Source organism: Calypte anna, chromosome 3 (assembly GCF_003957555.1).
Source record: "Calypte anna isolate BGI_N300 chromosome 3, bCalAnn1_v1.p, whole genome shotgun sequence".
In the NCBI taxonomy this organism is placed as follows: domain Eukaryota; kingdom Metazoa; phylum Chordata; class Aves; order Apodiformes; family Trochilidae; genus Calypte; species Calypte anna.
The window spans coordinates 28,724,262-28,743,178 of record NC_044246.1 but is presented as its reverse complement, the minus strand read 5'-3'; the positions used below and the strand labels follow the sequence as shown (position 1 = coordinate 28,743,178).

General features: G+C 38.6%; 1 protein-coding gene across 1 annotated transcript in view; it reads right to left on the bottom strand.

Moving 5' to 3' along the window:
• NOX3 (NADPH oxidase 3) overlaps nt 1-17,914 on the bottom strand; it is a 38,672-nt gene extending 20,758 nt beyond the window's left edge. Inside the window, exons 1-7 of the mRNA XM_008496894.1 lie at nt 17,870-17,914; nt 17,108-17,203; nt 16,792-16,902; nt 14,942-15,026; nt 6,432-6,577; nt 4,063-4,244; nt 1,445-1,574 (exon numbers count right to left, since the gene is read on the bottom strand). Of these exons, the coding sequence (XP_008495116.1) occupies nt 1,445-1,574; nt 4,063-4,244; nt 6,432-6,577; nt 14,942-15,026; nt 16,792-16,902; nt 17,108-17,203; nt 17,870-17,914 (795 nt within the window). The remainder of the gene's footprint in view (nt 1-1,444; nt 1,575-4,062; nt 4,245-6,431; nt 6,578-14,941; nt 15,027-16,791; nt 16,903-17,107; nt 17,204-17,869) is intronic.
• Nucleotides 17,915-18,917: the final 1,003 nt, after the last annotated feature.

The window sequence follows — 18,917 nt, the reverse complement described above, 5'->3', positions numbered from 1 at the left end:
GATATCACCTCACGCTATCCCAGCTGTGTGGAAAGTGTTCCCTCCCCTCTCAGTCCCATCTGCTCCCATCCCTGCCAGTGCAGCACAATCCTCATCACAGGCTTTTAGCCTCTGAATGCATTTTTTTGCTATCTGCAGTGTCTAGCAGGTATCACATAGTAGCACATTACCCATCCAGCAAAGCATTGTTCTTACAGATGATCTATCTGACGTATGGCATCATCACAATTCATTTAAAGTAATGTGACTTTGCAAGCATGGCCTTGGGTATGCAGAAAATGTGGCAAAATAGGTTTAACACAGAGATGTGGATGTTCTTTCCAGTTAGCTTTACGATAATGAATGTCAGGACATGCTGTTGGAAGCAAGCTTGTGTCTGTATTCATGGTGCATAGCCATGTATTGATTTTTATGGCAATGTTGTAGCTGAAATTTTTAGAGGCATTCATTTTCTCATTACTATGCAGGCTGGATAGCAGCTAACAATAGTTTAGTTTAAGAAAAATCTATGTCAGCCATTAAAGGAGCAACAAGACACTGAATGCTAATTTTTCTTCTTTACTTTAGGATTTCCTTTTGTACTTTTTTTTTTTTTTTTTTTTTTTTTTGAGAAAGAACAATAACTTGCATATGAGCAAGCTAAATCTTGAGCTGTAAATGTTAAATGATTTTGTTTGGATGCTAGACATATCTGACATACTGTACAAGTCTGCTACTTAATTACCCCCTGTGGATTTGCAATCTTGTTGCAGCAAAACCACCCTACCGTGGGACATTTCTTCTGCTTTTTGCCTATCCTTTTCATAATTCATTGTTTCAAATTCTCTCCTTTTTACCTAACTTAAGACATCAAGGCTGGACAATATGAAACATGTGCCCCAAAGCAAGGACATAATTATATCTCCAACTTACTCTCCCTTGGTATTTAGACTATCCATATTAAAGTACTATTAGTTAAAATAATAATACTAATTTGCATCTCTAGCTTTACCATTCCTTTGTATTTTCTGTATCTCTACCCTCATAAGGTTTTCAGTTGGAGACTGGGTTTGTGCAATGAACACATCAAGGATATTGGTGATACTGAATAATCAAAAATAAATGTACACAAGAGATTGAAATAGAACATAATTATGAAATCCATACCCTTCAACAGGAGTGTTGCCTAACTAAAGGATCTTCCAGAAAGAAAAATTATTGTTAATGACACCAAAAATTTATACATCACCCTTCATCTATACCTGTCTATAGTGACTATAGAGAAGGTCAGGACCACTATCTTAATGCACAGGGAGAGATCATGGAATAGAAATGGGAAACTACCCTCTAAAGATGATGCTAAGTACCAGTCACTAGCACACTCTCCAACCCTCTGCTCTCCAAGACATTTGACCTCCCAAGAAAGGACATTAAGATAAAAACAGAAGACAAACATTGCTCTTACCACTGGTTTGTTGCCGGAAAATTGTGGCATGGGGCATTGAGTAGCATTCTCCCATTCCCAGTAGTGATCTTTACAGTAAGTGGCATTGTGAAGAAGCAGACTCTGAGGTGTCTGACCTCGGACAAGCTGACTTAAAACAGAAATGCTCATCAGTGGTATGCTTCTCTGCAAGGTTTCTGTGCATCTGTAGGTTTTGCAGTAGTAATCAAATGCAAATTTGGAGATAACAGAAAGTTCAAGAACTGTCTATTTCAAACCTGTTCTGCTCTCTTGTTCAGATTACCTTTTCTTCATGACTTTTTGACCAAATGTAAAAAAATTTTGTTATAGTTTTGGTATACAGCAGTGCAGCTGAAGTGTGGACAGTCCTTGTGTAAAAAAATGTACATTTTGCTATTTGAGGCAAAATTAGCATGATTTCCAAGTTCTTTGGAGCAGATAATGTTGACCTCCTCTGTATATGAGCATCTGGTATTGTTCAGAAAAATAATAAAATTTAATAGCGACAGACCTTCTCTTTCCATTGCTGCTTTTTAATACATTTTTAAAAGCTGCAAATAAACTTGGAGGACTGTAATTAGATGTATACTCTCTAAACATATTAAATTCTAGCTTCTTTACTTCTGAGAACGTTAATGATGTGAATTTTCCCAAACATATCAGTACTGACTGTTCTGTTTAAATGGATTTCAGCTGGTGTTTGTTATGGGTAGTGAAGGAAGATTTTTATGGGAAACCCTTGTTTTTTTAATATTGCTTCTGTGAATTTTCCGTTCTGTACTTACTTTGGTTTTATTAGCCTGTCCTGCCCATTAGTCTAACAGGATACAGGAAGATAAGTACTGCCTCCCTTCATATGGCAGTGTCATCAGCTGCCATCCGTTCAGATAGACAGAAGACAGGCTTGAGCCAGTTCTGTGGAGTCACTTAGGAAGAGAGAAGAGATGGGAAGCGGATGAAACCTTGGCTTCTGACTCCTTTTCTTCAGCGGGGGAGAGACAGGGACGTGCTGGGGCAGAGGAGCTGCTTTCTGGCAGGCCACTCCCAGCCACAAACAAGCAGTGCGAATGCTATTGAAAGGGCTGCTAAAAAAGTGTCCTCTTTTCAGTGAAGACTTCTGCTGAGGAGTGACAATCAGCTAGCCAGGTAGAGGGATCATAGAAAGCCGAAGGAATAAAGACATCATTCCGGTTGTTTGAAACTGGATGCTAAAAGATTTGCCAGAGAGAGAGAGGAGGGGGCTATTTTAATCAGGCCTGGATACAGTTTATAGCATTTGTTTACAGACATGACTCTGAAACTTGGGACTGATTAATTGGGCCAGTTTCAGGAATATTCAAAGCCAAAATAAATGTGTGAGCTCTCAAACTGCAAGGAAAGAGGTGAGAAAAATAAAAATACACCACAAAAACTGGTCTGTTCCCTGTCCTGTGGTGACACCATGTACCTCCCAGGAACACAGCACACGCACACTGCCAGGGCTAGGAAGTTTCTGTGTCCAAGGGTAGTGGTCTGCACATACTTATTGGTGAGCTACCCTATGGGAATACTTTACAAAACAGACATAACAAGTGTATTATGATAACACCAAGTGACTATGTCCATAGACCTGAAAAGATTTATTGAAAAGTCAGCAGGAAAATGTCTGTGGAGCAAAGCAGTCTTTGTTGAGGACACTGCACATTTGAGGACTACCTAGGGCCCAGGAGTAGGTCTGATTTGGTCGTCTGAATGGATCACTTGCTTGTGCTTGGAAGACAGAGATAAGTTCTTGTCAGTGTAGTTTCATCCCCAAACCACTCCCTGTTATGCAGTCCAGGGAATGTGCCACGGTCTGAATCAGTCCTAGGAGGTGAGGGGGGCAATGAGATTTATCTCAAAACTGCACTCCCTATCTGAACTAAATGAAAGAATCAGAGCCATGTACCAAGAGGATGGACCTTCCTCTTGGGCTGAGGAGCAGGGAGATAATCAGTGACCTGGCAGTTATCCCTTTCTGTAAAAGCCACCCAACTGAGCTTTGTCATAAACCTGAATTGTTAGTTACCACAGTAATTTAAACTTGGTTTGTAATACAATGCCTACTGCTACTGCACATTATTTCTCTGTGATGAAGATATTAGGGGTTCTTTTTCCCATAGAGAAAGAACTTCAAAATCACTTTATTTTTATAGAGGCAGAGGAGAATGGCACTAAGACATCCACTATAAAGTGACAGACATACTGGAAGCTTGTACAAGCTCTTTCACAAACCTCCTTAACAAGAGCTGTGAGCATAGTATCTGTCCCTTACTTTGAACCCACAAAGGTTTGATTCCTCAACCATGATGCATCCAGTTCCCAGAAACAAAAGTTCATTCAGACTGATGTATTGAAGAGGCACAGGTTGTAAAATGGTAAAAGAGTGGTTGAAAGAACTAAAACACACTTTTAGTCCTCAAAAAAGTGGTATTTTTTAATTTCAACATGCTTTCATCCTGCAGTCTGTCTCTAAGCAAAAATCCCAGTGGTTTGTTAATAGAAAAGAAACGAAAAGAAAGAAGAAAAGAAATTGGTCTGATTCATGTTTCAGCTCAAACTGTGAGCATATAACCAATGTAGTTTATGCAGGCACTTACCCCATACCATGGATAATTAAACCAGTGAAGAAAACCACAAAGAGGTGATGAGTATACCAAAAGACCTCATAGCATGACCTTCTGATGAGCTCAGTGGATGAAGTCACAATCAGAATTAAAGCCACAGTTATCACAACTCCAGTTATTCCAGCTATGGTGGTTAGTAACTCTCCAGTTGTGTTCTAGAATAAATGCATCATTAGTATTTGTAGTTATTGTTGTTAAAATTGTTGTTTTTATTACTACTTCTCTTGCTATTGTTACTGTTGCTGCTATTACATATGAAGCCAAAATCTGCAATATATTTTCAACATAAAACCAGACCAAGACATGGAGGCAAGGCAAACTTCCATTTTACCACAGAAGAGCATGGAAATTCAAGCATGTACTCCAGTCCCACTCAAGCCTATCCCAGACAGATATGTAAATTTTTGCTGCCACTTCTTTGTTTCAGGGATTGAAAGGAAGAAATTAGACATTCTCATTACCACTTTTATCTATTTTGCTTATGTCAAAGTGCCTCAGAAAAAAAGAGGAAAATTATTAGAGAAATGAGAAGATTAAACCTGGCGATGTAATAAGCAAAGCAGCACTAGATACCAGCTTTTTCATGTGAGGGTAATAAAATGTGGTGCCAAGACACCTGCAACCACAAAGGAGCGGGGCTTTTTTTGTGGTTATTTTACTTCAAAGTTGGTAGGGCTTTAGCAGCTCTGAAATGGTGTATAAAAAAGGCATGCTCTCATTTACCTATATAGCATGTCCTGTTTAACTGTTTCTTGCATTTACCTGGAGATACATTGGATAATACTTGGGTTTATTTTTTAAAAGTCATACTTTATATTTTTATGCTTGTCAGTGATGAAACATTAATATTCTAGGACAGAATATGTTCCTTCTTGTTCATGACTCACAGGCAGCAGCACAGGTCTGCTACATCTGTCTAAACCCACCAAAATAAACTGAAGTGAGAATGAAGATGTATTTTGAACACAACAGTCAGATGCTGATCTCAGTCATAATGTGCGTATCATGAAGAACAGCAGTAAAAATCTCACACAGAGAATGAGACTCAAGTTATATATGCCAGCAGAGTGTAAATGAAGTCCCCATTTGGCCTGCAAAGAATATATATCTGTTTTCCTAGTGCTGATGCACAGGAATGAAAGAGCTCAGCATGCCTTCTGGGGCCCAAGTACAGCCTAATACACGAGGAGAAAAAAACCCATATTGTAAAGTGCACTCATTTGATATGGAAATCCTAGAGGTGACAAGATTCTACAATGCCATTTTTACAGTTACTTTTTACAGTAAAATCATTCTTTCAAATGTTCATACTTGACAGCACATAGTATATTTTCAAATTGGTGCCTGTGAAAAGTGTGTTCAGATCCTACTAGGTATTAACTGGATTGATCTAGGTGATATTTTGAACATTTCCACTACAGTGGCTAGTTTAAATGTTGAAAGGAAAAAAGGAAAAATGTCAAAGGCACTTAGTACATTGCTAGTGCAGATGATCTTTAACTAGATGATTAAGGTGCCTTCCTACCTAAAACCATTCTGTAAGCAAACAGATAACATCTATGTACAGTGCAATGAATAAGGGGGAAAAAACCCCAACCTGATTAACTTGTTTTGCAGACATGCATTGGACAAAGAGCCTATTTTTATTTCATCAGAAAGAGCTTATAGTGTTATTATGAGGAAGCCAAGGAAACGAACATGAGACAGAGTCACTTTTTTCCCCCAAGCAAGCAGCACCATTTGTTTGCAGGGCTGACATACCCATAGTCCTACTTGGCTCTGAAAAGCATACACCAGCACTATCTTCCCAGTGCACTGCCTTCTCTATGCAGCAAGACTCTGGGTAATTTTGCACATGATCTTGCCACAGCTGCCACACTTCAGGGCAGAATCAACCCCCAGATTGGGAAGATAGTGTGCAATCATGGGGAGAGACAAATAGCAGTTGTGAAAGAAGTGTTCTTCTGTGATATTACTGTTTTGGTTCAGTTTTTTTTCTTTCTGGAAAAAAAAAGCGCTGTGTTTGTTCCATATATTGGTGGTTTAATTTTTTAAAAATTTCTTTTCAGGTTCACTTCATTGTGTACTATTCACCACACTCCTTAGCCTCCCTGCCCCCATAGCTGTCTCCTGGCAAACTAATTAAAAAACTGTAGACATTTCTTTGAGCTTAGTAACCTGAAAATTGCAGCTCTGAGTAAGTCTTTTCAGCTGAAATTGAGGTTAACCTTTGGCAGCACCTTCTCACTCTGGTTAAAAGGCTTTGAAATACAGTTTTACCGACAATAGAAGCCACAGAGGAAAACTTTCTAGATGAAGAAAACCAAAAAGTGACAGCTTACCGTTTCATAGGTCCTGATTGGGTTCAAGTAGCTTTCATTTGGGCTCTTGCCAAGGCCAGAAAGTTTATTTTGTAACTCCCCAGCTTCCTTTGACTGGCTGGTATGATAACGCTCAATGTTGATCAAGTGGGCAACAATATGGATGGCTGCATGAGAGAAAGAATGGTGTGAAATTACAGACACTCAGATGTGTCCACAGTACCAGAAATAACTTTGTTAAGCAAAAGCTTCAGCTTACACTGAGAGATTTGCATGGGTTAGGCTGACAACAAAAGGAACTTTTTATCAAGTACATGTCGAATATGAAGCAACTGCTTCATGTTTGAGGAAAGAGGTGGAGGAAGGAGAGGAACAGCTCCAAGATCACCTCCCATGTTTACAGTCAAGTGCCCTGCAGTCTTCAGTGTCGTCAAAGGAGAAGTTCATGAGAGATAATATAAAGGTGTTTATTTTAAGTTTTTCAATATTATGCAAACTGTTCAAAATCCCTGGTTTTTAATTTTTTTAATGTTTTTTAATTTTTAATATACCAGGATGTGCCATGGTCTATGCAGGACACAAATTTGCCTGTTTTGGGCATAGACCAGTTTGCATCTTGCACCAGGGATATTTAAGAAACGTATCCAAAATCTATCCCCTATATACCACTAGCTACAGCATCACTTCACGCCTGGAGAAACCACAGGAACTATGATTTTAAAGAAGTCTGAATCACAGTGTTAGATATGATTTGCCCATAGAATCATATATCACCTATACTTCTGGCCTGCTCCCAAGAAGTATATTAAATGGTCAGTTTAGAAAAATGCCTCAGAGTGAAGTAAGAACTCCCTTGTAATTCTTTTCTGGAGTGGAAAGATGCTAATTTCAAAAGAGGAAAAAAAGAAGAACTTTATTTTTTTATTGGCTAACATAGATAAGTTGTAATCATGCTAGTGCTGAGTTTCAGTTTTCAAAATGAGAGATTCTCAAATCCATTACAGGGAAGTTGTAATTAATGAAAAATATTAAATGCCAAAGGATGAAAAAAATGACAATGAAAAACAATTATACATTTACAGTAGAGCTATTTGGATATGCTATTTCTGGTTTTTATAATTAGCTTCCCATTATCATCTCTTCTTCAGTGTTTATCTGTTCCTGCTCATGACCATTTAGAAAAACCTTTGTAAAGGCAGTATTTGTAGTAAAACCAATATAATCTGCCTCTCTTTGTCTCAAAAGAAGATTCTTTTTTCTTTTTTTTTTCTTTTAGTTTTTTTCTCACCCCCCCCCCCTTCTTATTCCCTCTTTCTTCTTTCCTTTTTCTTATTCCTTTTCTTTTTTCCCCTTTTTAAAATTGGAATTAGGTGCCAAAAAACAATGTCTTACTGTGTTAGTCACAGTATAATAATGGATGAAAACATGGGATTAAATGCATAAGGACTTCAGTATTGTGGAGTCTTTTAGGATGTAGGCATTTTCAAATCTTTTAGATGCCTGCCCACTTAGCCAGCTCCCTCAGTCCTATACAGGGCTCGAGCCTCTCTGCAGAGAGATCTGTGACCAAGCAACGCGAGTTAAAGTAGAATCCTGGTCATGGAAGCAGTCAGTGCAAAAAAGGTAGAAGGTTGCACTCTTCCCCGTCACAGCAGGTTATTCTGCATGTCTAGGCTGGATAGAAGATATTTTCACTCTGTTCTGATGTGATCCTTCAGAGCAGTAGATGTATTTCCAGGCTGTAGTTCATTCAAAGCGTTAGGGACTGCCCTCAGCCCATCCCAGCACCTACTTCACTTTGTTACCCCATGCTTAGGTACTTCCTGGGAGATGGAAGACCTGTTTTAAAATCCTTGTTATGTTAAATTTAAAGTAGGGCTTTAAACCAAATCACACACTGAGCTAACTGGTCATTCTCTTGTGAGCTGTCTCCTGATGAGACCCTTAATAAAAATAATCAAATATTTATTGACACGCATCCCAAGTGAATATCCTGAACACCTAAACTGCAAATCAAGTTCCCATTTTTTTCTGAATCTTTGGCCCAATTAATAATAAATTATTTATACAAGCTGGCTTCTGCAGGATGGAGACTGAATCCAAATGGGTATGAATTGCACAGAGATAAAATGAGCCTGGAAATTAGAAGACAGATTCAAGCCATCAAAGGAATGAGCCTCTAAAGTAACCTTTCAATAAATGGGATAATGGGATCAAGCAATCTAAGCAGCTTTCAGCTGAAGGTTGGTCATTTTATGAAATAGCATAGATGATGGGACTGTGAGCATCACAGTGTATTGGACTCAGTGACCCAGCATGTTCTTATGGATTAGGTGCTGCAAGTAAGACAACCTGGCTAGCATCAGGCAGGAGATGCTCCCCAGAGCCTCCACGTGAAAGGGTACTCCCAGCATCTTGGCAGCACCAGGGTGCTGGAAGGAAGGCTGCACAAGACCCAAGCAGTGAGTGAGATGTGTAGATTCAGACTGTCAAAACCCAAAAGCCTGAGAGGCTCTGAGCTGCAGGGTTTAAGTGGCAGCTGTGTGGGGGCTGTGGCAATCTGTTCCTCAGCATACAACTGGTGTATAAGCAGTATATAAACACTGTCTATGTATTTAAGTGTAACAGCACTTTTATGTGCTCAGTGGGAAGGGGGGAAACTGTTCTTACAAGGGGCTCCTTTCAGAACAGATGTTTTGGCCTGTTAAAGATGTTATCAGATCCAGCTGGAAGGTAACCAAGTCATTCCTTGATGAGGACCTGATTTCTCTGACATCTGAAAGAGCTCACTGGGGTAACTGGAGTATGGGATAACAGACCTCTGTCTGCGGTAGGTTGTAGAGTTACAGGCTGCTTGCAGCCTGGTACTGGACTAAGGGAAAGAGGGGAGAAAACTTTCAAAGAATGGAAAGCCCTGTCAATGAAACTCTGAATGGACTACTGCTGAGCAGCTATATCATGGCATCTGCTAGTACAAGCAGTAATGACACCTTGGTGTCTTGTCCTCTGCACCTACAGGATGCTCTTTGTAACTAATAATATGATGTAATAGTCACCAATAGCCTTGGGACCACATCAGTTTCACACAGTTATGATCCATAGTGTTTTACCTAGAATTCCCTGTTACATTTAAACTGCAGGTTTTGGACTACCTTTGCTCACTTAAAATAGCAACGTTGACTGGAGGTAATCTGTGTTCAAAGCATAACACATTTTCTCTCTTTCACCTTCAAAACAGACTTTTTAAAAAGTGATACTGAGGATTGTGAAAACTTCATGTGATACAATGACATTTCTGTTGTTTGGAAGGCTACGAAATCTTGCAGTTCCTGCAAAGGGCAGGAATGTACTTGATTTGTACAAATTCCAGCCATGTCTGTGGTGACAGGAAACCTAGTGGTATCTGGTATATGCCAAGTGTGGAGAATGAAATGAGGTGGTGTTTTCTTCCAGGCAGAGGCCCATATTTCCTAGCAGGGTATTTGCAACCCTAAACAGAAAAAAACCCAGCTATGGGTTGAATTGACATAGCATCTAAAGAAAGTCTCAAGCTTAAGATTTAATGAAGGGTAATCATACTGCAATTTTCCCTAGAAGAAGAGACCTGCTTTCTGCAACTTAACCTAGTATGATTTTTCTTCCAGCTATTAAAAGATGTTGTTTTGCCCATCTGCATATTGTTCTGCTTCACTGTGTTACTGTCAAAAGAATCATCATCATGCCCTCCTCTTTGGGTTTTACTGCATCTTCCCTTTGAGGAAGCTGAAGATTCCCTTCAGCTTTCACATAACAGACAGAGGATATTACAGATGTTGAAGACTTCCCGAATGAACAGAAGTTGTTTTCTGCAAGCTATTCTGTGGTAGCTTTTAACATTCAAAGTATAATGGCACACTGGAAAATATTAACATTCAGACTAATGATGTACTGAACATGTTGGTTTACTTGAGTCTCCCATGATCTTAAATATTGCCTAGGGTGTTATTAGATTAATGCTTCTGGTGCTGCTTTGGTTTGTGTTTTGTTTTTTGGTTTTGGGGTTTTTTTTTGTGTGTGTTTGTGCTGCTAGAAAAAAATGATGCAATCTAAAAGTGAATTATAGCTGGATGGTACAAGTAATGCAAAGATGTAATTCCATTTTCAGTGTGGTTCATTTAATGTACAATAGTAGTAGCAGACTAAAAAGCCTGGCACTGGATGCATTGCCAGTAGCTATAATATTTTACTTCCCTAAAGTGCATTTTCTTAAGGCCCTTTGCATCTGCAGTGTCTAGAATTTACTAAGCAATTCCAAAATAATATGCAGATTTTGGAAATCTCAACTGACAACAGTTTGTTTGTTTATTTTCTTTCCCCCACCCCCTGCATCACCCAGAAAGTTAACCCTGAATGCAAAGTTTAAGATAGTGTCTCTTATGATATTCAGTTCAATTTTTTTCCTCATTCTGCATGACCAAACAGAATAAATCATGCAATCCTTTAAACAAAGCTCTTTTTTATAACTGTGCATGAAGACTGATTTTGACTGTTGTTTGTAATAACATATGGAATCTCTGAAGTTGTTAACATTCATTAATCTGTATTTGACCCTGAGATGCTCTATCTAGTCCACCTCTGAGATCAAATAAAAGGTTTTATTGGAAAGAGGGAGGGAAGGGGTTGCTATTAGAGCATTGTGTTTACTGTACATATACTTAAAGAGAAAGAGATGTAATTAAATTATCTTGAAAGTCTGGTCAATTTAGCTGGTCTTATTCAGCCAATTGTGCCCTCAGTGAAGCATGCACAGCTCTCATTGAACTAAGCAAAAATTGCATGTGTTTATCTGAGAACAAGATTTCACTCTCTTTCTGCGTGCTTCTACAGGACAATAATCAAATCAGAGCTTGCTGCTAGCAGTTAAATGTTTTGGTTAACCAACCCATCACAAGAAAAGCAAAGAGTCAAATCGTGGCATTACTGCCTACAGTGAAGGAAGTGGCTTTGCAAGCAGCTAACCCAGGCACAGGGAATTCTGCCCCCAACCAGGCCCAGGTTCCTTTGCTACCTACTCCCTTCTGCCATTTCTAGTTACACAGAACCCTTAATTTAGCTTTCAGCTGTCTTTGTGGACTAAAAAAGTGAAAGTTATGTGAAAATTGCAACAATTATGACCACACAGGAGCATTGGGGTGGGTTTTTTGCTTAATACGGTCATAATCATCAAAGGAACACATGACTTGAACTGCTTTCTTATCCTAGCTGGAACCTTAGAATCTTTCATTTAATGTATTTTTCTTCCTAAATTTTGCACTGTCTGAATTTGACCGATCTGACTGAAAAAAAAGCAGTTTCATGAAATTCTTTTGTCTGTATTTTCTGCAAGTACAACCCTGAGTTAGCAGCTAAGCCACTGCTGAACATAAATATCTGCTTCCTTGAAAACTTTGTCATTTACACAAAAAATGTTACTCAGGTCAGCAAAACCCCTCACATAGCTACCACTACCAGAATGTGGTTGTAAATTGAAAGGTTTTTAAGTTCTTTTAGCTACAGTTTTTTTCAGTGCTTGTCAGAAGCCAAACACACCTGGCATCTTTGTATTTCTGTCTGCAATTCACATGTTTTTAAAGAAAACTGCACTACTGGAATTTTTAAGAAGCAGCAACTACAAACAGCCTGACTACAAAGAACCTCACTGTCCTTCCTCTGCTTTCCCTTAATTACTTAAGTTTTATTTGTATTTTAATTCAAAGACTAAATTAAAAAAATATCCTTTTCCCTCTCAGTACTCCTCACTTCAGAAAATGAATGTACTTTCTTCTGAGGGGGAAAACAATACGGTTATGGAGACAAGTTGTACACAATGTTATTTACTATCTCCTGCAGATATCTCCAGGTTTCAGACAGCCACCTCTCATCTGAAAAGTCTCTTTTGCATTAGAAAGCATAGAATGATTTGCACTGATCAAACTGAGAGCACATGAAACTATGATTTTATTCTAGCAGAGTTACAGGTCTATAAGGAAGATTTATTATGGGGTGAATAACTCCCAGACAGCCCTTATCACAGACAGGCCTGCAGAACACAGGAAGCCAAACTAAGCAGAATTCCCTTTACTGAATTTTCAATGATGCCCTTGATTATAGATAGCATTGTTTACTCTCTCGCTTTCCTGCCACTTCCCTCTTCCACTAGTCTCTAATTATATCCCTTTATGACCTGACCAATTAAAGCAGGCTCTTGAATTTGTATCAGAGCTGATGAAAAATTAAAGGTACAGATGTACTTTTTCCAAGGCCACACGTACCTCAGCTGATCTGGCTGTCTGCTAAAAGCCAGACAATACTAATGTTGCACTGACTATTTTTAGCACGCTATTAAGTATGCTGAAGCAAGACCACCTGGCAAACTGAGATGAATGCATGTTATGCTAATAATAAAGGAGTCTACAAGTTTATATTGTGAGGCTAAGTTTACTGATCTGATGGGCAAATTGGTTTATCTTCTGGCTGCCACATTTAGGCTATTGATTATACAGGGCAGAGCATTCATTAAAATAAGAATTACTAAATTTCAATAGAATAATAGGAGTTGACTATGCTTTTGTGTAACAAAAGGTAATATAGATAGAACTCGGATAAATAATGTGTCAGTTGAGAGGGTAATGGCATTTGTTTACACATCATTTTAACACTGTTAGATTTGATAAACAGAGACTCAATACACTTGTGGGTACATCTTGACTATGAAATGTTGCTTTTCTGTCACAGTATGTGCTGTAGTTGTAATTTTTTTTTATGAATTTGAAATTTAATTTCAGGCAACAGAATTTCTTTCTGGCCATTCTTTACCCAAGGCTGACTGTACAGTGACATAGTGCTCTCCCAGATATGATATTTGTTTCTCACTTGCCTGTTAGGAAAGCATGAGTTCATCGATTGTTTTGTTCATTAGACTTCCTTGTCTTTTGCCTCCTTCCTCAAATATTTAATCAGCTCTTTTTCTGTGTAATTTTCTGAAAAAACCCAACCAAAACCCACAAAACAACCCAAATAACTACCTAACAACAAACCCTCAGTCTCTCCCGGGAGAGTGACAGAATTAAATAATGGTGCTTTGTGTCATTGCATATCAGTCCCTGTGTCTTTTTCCTTCAAATTACTGAATCCATAAAGTAATCACTTTTCTGATAGACTTGCACTTCCCATTCTGTCCACCTTAACACACTAGCAAACAATTTTATGTGAATGTAAAACCCTAAACCAAAATTTTGACTATTCCATTTTGCTATCTTTTTGGAGCATGACAAATTTTACACCAAGTAAAAGTTGGTTGATTTTTAATTAAAGAAGTAATGTTGCATTTTGTAGCAATCTATACTGAAACTGAACTCTGATAAATGAATGGACATGACAAATATGTAAATCCTCATAATACACTATAAGATATAGGCTGTCATCCCCCAGTCTTCCCTTCTTAATTCTTTAGTACTACATACAAAGGACAAATTTAAGCCATTGATTCCTGATAGCAATCCTAACTTCATATTCTTGTCTCACTGCATGGGGACATTAACAGCCTATACAAGCAAAAGTGGCTCCCTCATGTAGGCTGAAACAAATATCGGAAGCAAGGTTGACCCTGACAGCCTGGGGTTAGAACTGTTACCCTGCAATGTCTTATGCTTGTAAATAACCCTGATTAACTCCTGTGTCTCCTTCATGTTTTCTAAGAGAACAGTCAGCCCTAGGTATCTCTCCATTTTATGTGCTTCAGTCCTTTCTCATAATGCTTTTTGTTCTTCCTTACTTGCACATCCCTATTCCCCACACTATCTTAGGTGGCCCTCATGTCCTCTGAATTCCTACTAACTTCAGTCTTCTTCAGGTCCTTTAATAGCTTGGGCAACAGAAAGATACTGTGTCTTCTTTCCAGCCAGATTATTGAACACCTGTAGTGCAGTAAATCACTAGGATCAACAGAGGAGGTAACCTTTGATCTCAAAGTGCATTTTTTCCCCAAGGGAGCCCTTAGTTCCCTCTACTCATCACCTACTAAAAAAAAATAATTAAGAATTTAAGGTTTTTGAGACAGGTGCCTGTCTCAAATTCAGATTCAACTTATTACGTGGTTGTAAAATTATTGAAGTAGGTGTAGTGGTGGACAGTTGAGCAATGTGACTTTTCCTTTGAAAATCAGACTGTAATACTGTATCGTCTCCACAAACATCTCCTCTCAGGGATTTGAGGAATGTTCTTTGTACTAAATGTTAAGAGTATACAAGTTGGTCACATTAACTATATGGTAACTAGTAGTTACTATCCAGGGTGAAAGTTTATTGACTTAACAGTCAAACTTTTCTCAAGCAAATAAGATTACAAATGGTTAATCAAATGGGACTCCTACACCTATCTAGAGCTGCAGTCGCTAAATTATAGCACAAAAATAGCACATCTCAGAGCTGATGGGGATTAGAGCATTAGGCAGAATCACTGTGATATTCAAAGCAGTTCAGAGGCAAAGAAGAAAAAAAAGTAATAAGGCTTACTTGCATTTACAGCTATTCCATAGGCAACCATCTTGTGAAAGGCGATGCTTTTGTCAAGCTGTCTCCTCAGTGCTCCTCCACAGCACTTGGCGAAAAAGCAGACCTTGTTTTATATCATTCCTATTACTATTTACAGTTCACATTTTAAAGAGGAGGGGGGAGTTCAGTACATTTAAAAATGGAACACTGAAAGAATTCAGTGGAAGTTTTGGGTTAGCCTTAACTTCAGGGCTCAGGGAACTGTTTTTGGCACAGTGACATTTCCAGATTTCTTAAGCTAGTCAGCCTATGCAGAACCAGGGTTGATAAAAGCTGAGACTTGTGAGTGGCTTATCTGGGCTAGTGATTACCTAATTTGCTGGTATAAGGACACCAGGCTGGGCCACCACTGCTTTGCAAGCTTAGGTTTAGTTAAATGAACACAGCTGAAGGGCTGGCAAAGTCAGCTTGCAAGGAAATGAAACACAAACCCCAGGAGGCTGAGGCTGTCTCAGCCTCAGGTGGCTGCATGTTTATGTGTTGCTGAGCCCTCTTCCCATTACTGGGAGTGCTGGCTGCTGGTGTGCTCATGGCCAGCTGGGTGCCTCTGCACAGAACCAGCCTGGGGCTGGGGCAGGCAGACATCAGCCAAACCTCACATGCTCTGCTGGGACCTACTCAGCCCTCGCCAACCTAATACAGTCTCTGAATGGTGTTCTGGGTGTCTGGATTGGTCACTTGACCTGGCAAAGTGCCATGCCAAAGAACTTGGCATCTACCCATGTTGTTTCCCAGCTAACAAATCTTTCACAAGTCTGCGGCACCGTGGGGTGCAAGGCTAAGACACAGTGTGTGCTTAGAGAGCAAATGGATCCAGCCCTGTGCTGACCATCCTGGAGCCAGTGAAGTTGCTCTTTACCACACTCCTCAAGAGCAGAATGCTGTCCAGAAAAGCAAAATATTGATTATCTGTAAGAAAATTTCCAATTTTCACAGTTCTAACTCAGTATCAAAGTGGACATGCAAATATTTTATGTTTATTTGCAAACTGATTCAGGAGTCTAACAAGACTCTTTTCTTAAATGCTCAGCTCCCAGACTCAGTTATGAAACATTGCTGATTCCAGAGTAAAGACTTCTGAAATTTTAACTCTAACTCAGAAGAAAAAAAAGGCAGAACTGAAATAAGAACCATCTTACAATAAAATAATGTTACAATTCCTAAATGTCCGTTGTTCTTGGAATCATGAAATGATTTTTTTTACCCAAACATGTTGTATTGGAATTGCTCTGACTAATAATGTACTGCAAGTTGAATCTATAGCTAACAGAGCTAAAACCTTAAGTATTTGCTATGCGTGGTGCCAAGATTAATGTGCCTCTGAGCAGATGACCACTCCATGACAAAAACATGTTCACAAGGTAGACCTGAAGGGTGGCCACTCAGACAGAAGAGTTTAAACGTGTTCCTTATTATACTTATGACACTTTTATCTATCTGTACATTTTCTCTCTCCAATTTTCACTTAGCAGCTACACAGGATACACATAATGGATAGGTATTTTCTCCATTTGGCCAAGCTGCATTATTACATCTGCTTTTTGTAGCTCCTCGCTTTTCGCTTCCTGACACCGTGCTCTGCAGCGACTGCCAAAATCAGTGTTGCTTTTAGAGCACTGTGTTAAACAAGCCATTTGTTTCTCTTCAGTCATGAATGCTGAAAATTTAAATGGTAATAACTAGGCAACACTGTACAGAATTCTCTGTCAAAAATTAAAATTCCTTGGAAGATATTTGATGTGGATAATACTGCTGAACTAGGGAAATAGAAAAAGGAAGGATAACATGGCTATTTGAGAAATGGTACTTACAATGCTTGCTCCTCTTAAGAATGAAATAAGATTTCTACTGACTGGTAACAGGATTAGCATGCAGTTAAAATTAAGGCACGTTGCAGAAGCTCTTGCCCAAGCCAGGGTTGACTGTACACACAACAATACAAAGAAATGAAATTACAAGGTTGGTATAGGAAGACCAGAAGAAACAATATACTATATTAACATAATACTCTTAAATAGGAAAATTACTGTTTAGGCATAAAAAATATTACTATGAAGGATGTAAATAAAATCAGACTATTAATACATTATTCTTGTGGAGCCCTTCAACAATTAAACTCATACTTACTCCCAGCATAATCCGTGTATAAATGTAAGCATCTTCATCTTCATACCAGTGGAAGGTATCAAGAAACAAATAGAGATTCAGCCCCAGCCACACCAGCTACAAAGCAGACAGCCTACAGATTAGTGATACTTATTATATTTTTAAATACAAATAAAACTGGTTATGGTTGTAGTTTTTAAAGTATCTGAGAAATACTTCAAAATCAGTGTGCAATTCAATTTTGGATCACAGATAGCAATCACAAATACCTGCTGGAATGAGTCTATCTTTTACCAAATGCAAAATTACAGAACCATCCCCACATTCCCAGCAGAGGATATAGATGACATTTACTGTGTGGTGGTAAACTTGATCTTAAACACAGGGCTTAGCTTCAGCTCTAAAAAGGCAATAACAGCTAAAATTAAACAATTCCAGAAAGGGAGGGAGTTAGAAGGTGAGGAAAATCCTTTCTGTGCCCCTCAAACTCAATTCACCTAAGCCTCTGAAAAGAATTCAGAATATAATTTCAATTACAATTGCAAACCCCTCTTCCCTTTATCTGAGCACTAAAGCACATAGACTTAAAAATAATTAAAAATAAAACAGTAAGACTTTAAATCGCTTTTAAGACTAGTTATAAAAAGGATGCTGAATATTTTATAGCAAGTTTTACATTAAGCTTGGGAGTATTACTGTAAGCAAACCATAAAATGTCTTTTAAACAAGCTTAAAATATTTATATATATCCAATTAGATTTTTTAAAGGCTAAAAATACTCACTAATAACAGCACTGAGAGTTTTTCATTCAAAATCCAGCATCCCATCCTGAATGCCTCTCCCTATGCTAGCAGCAGCTGACTCTTGCCTTCCAGAGTAACCTGAGTTCTCTGTCCATTCCTCAGGCTTTTCTACTAACTCCTTTTGTCTTTAGATTGTAATAAGCACCTAGTAGGAGCAGGAGCTCTCTCTAGGAATTTTCTAATTAAGAACTCCCTGACAGGAGCAGATCATCCAAGTGACATGTCTAATGACCTGTGTAAATAAAATGCTGGTCCTTGTCCAGTCTTTTCTCTCTCCAGAGTTATTTCTCAGCAAATGAGAGATGCTGTCGTTAAATTGTCCTTTTGTACTCACATGTATTTGAGGGATTTTTTTTTCCCCTGCTTTGTCTTTGCAGTTTGATCAAAATGTAACCTTTCTTCGTGGTTTATCTTTTAATTTAGTTGAATATGGGAGCATCCCTTATGTGTGTATGCATGCTAAAAGATCTCAGGAATGGCAAAGTCATTCAGTCAGAAGTCAGGAACTGTCAAAATAAAGATTGCCCTTGCAGCATTCATCTGGATTTCTTGCAAATATAGATTGTGTCAATGTTAAAATGCATGGTAGTTGTTCATTCATTTGGCTACAGCCATAAAACAAGCAGTTGCATTCACTTTCTCCTGTTTACACTGTTCAATGCAAGGACATGAATCCTTTTTCCTTCTCTTCATGCTAGAAGTAACAATGACTATGGACCCTGCTCCTATGTTTTGTCTGCAAAGTGGTGTTGCTTTGGCAGTGCTTAAGATACTCAGGAAAATAAGTCTCTTCCAAATACAATTCAGTAGCAGTGCCCATGGCTAGAGCTTATGGACTTCTTTTTAGGATTTTTGTCTTATTTATAAACCAGATATTCATGTTTCTCTGGGTTTGTCCCAAAGACTATTCAGCCTATTCTTTTCTCTTTGGAGGTTTATTCCTGTGAAGATGTAATGAGCCATCTACAGAAGTGAGTCAGCAGGATTCAATACCTTTCAGCAAGATCAAAACCTTTTGACAGGTCAG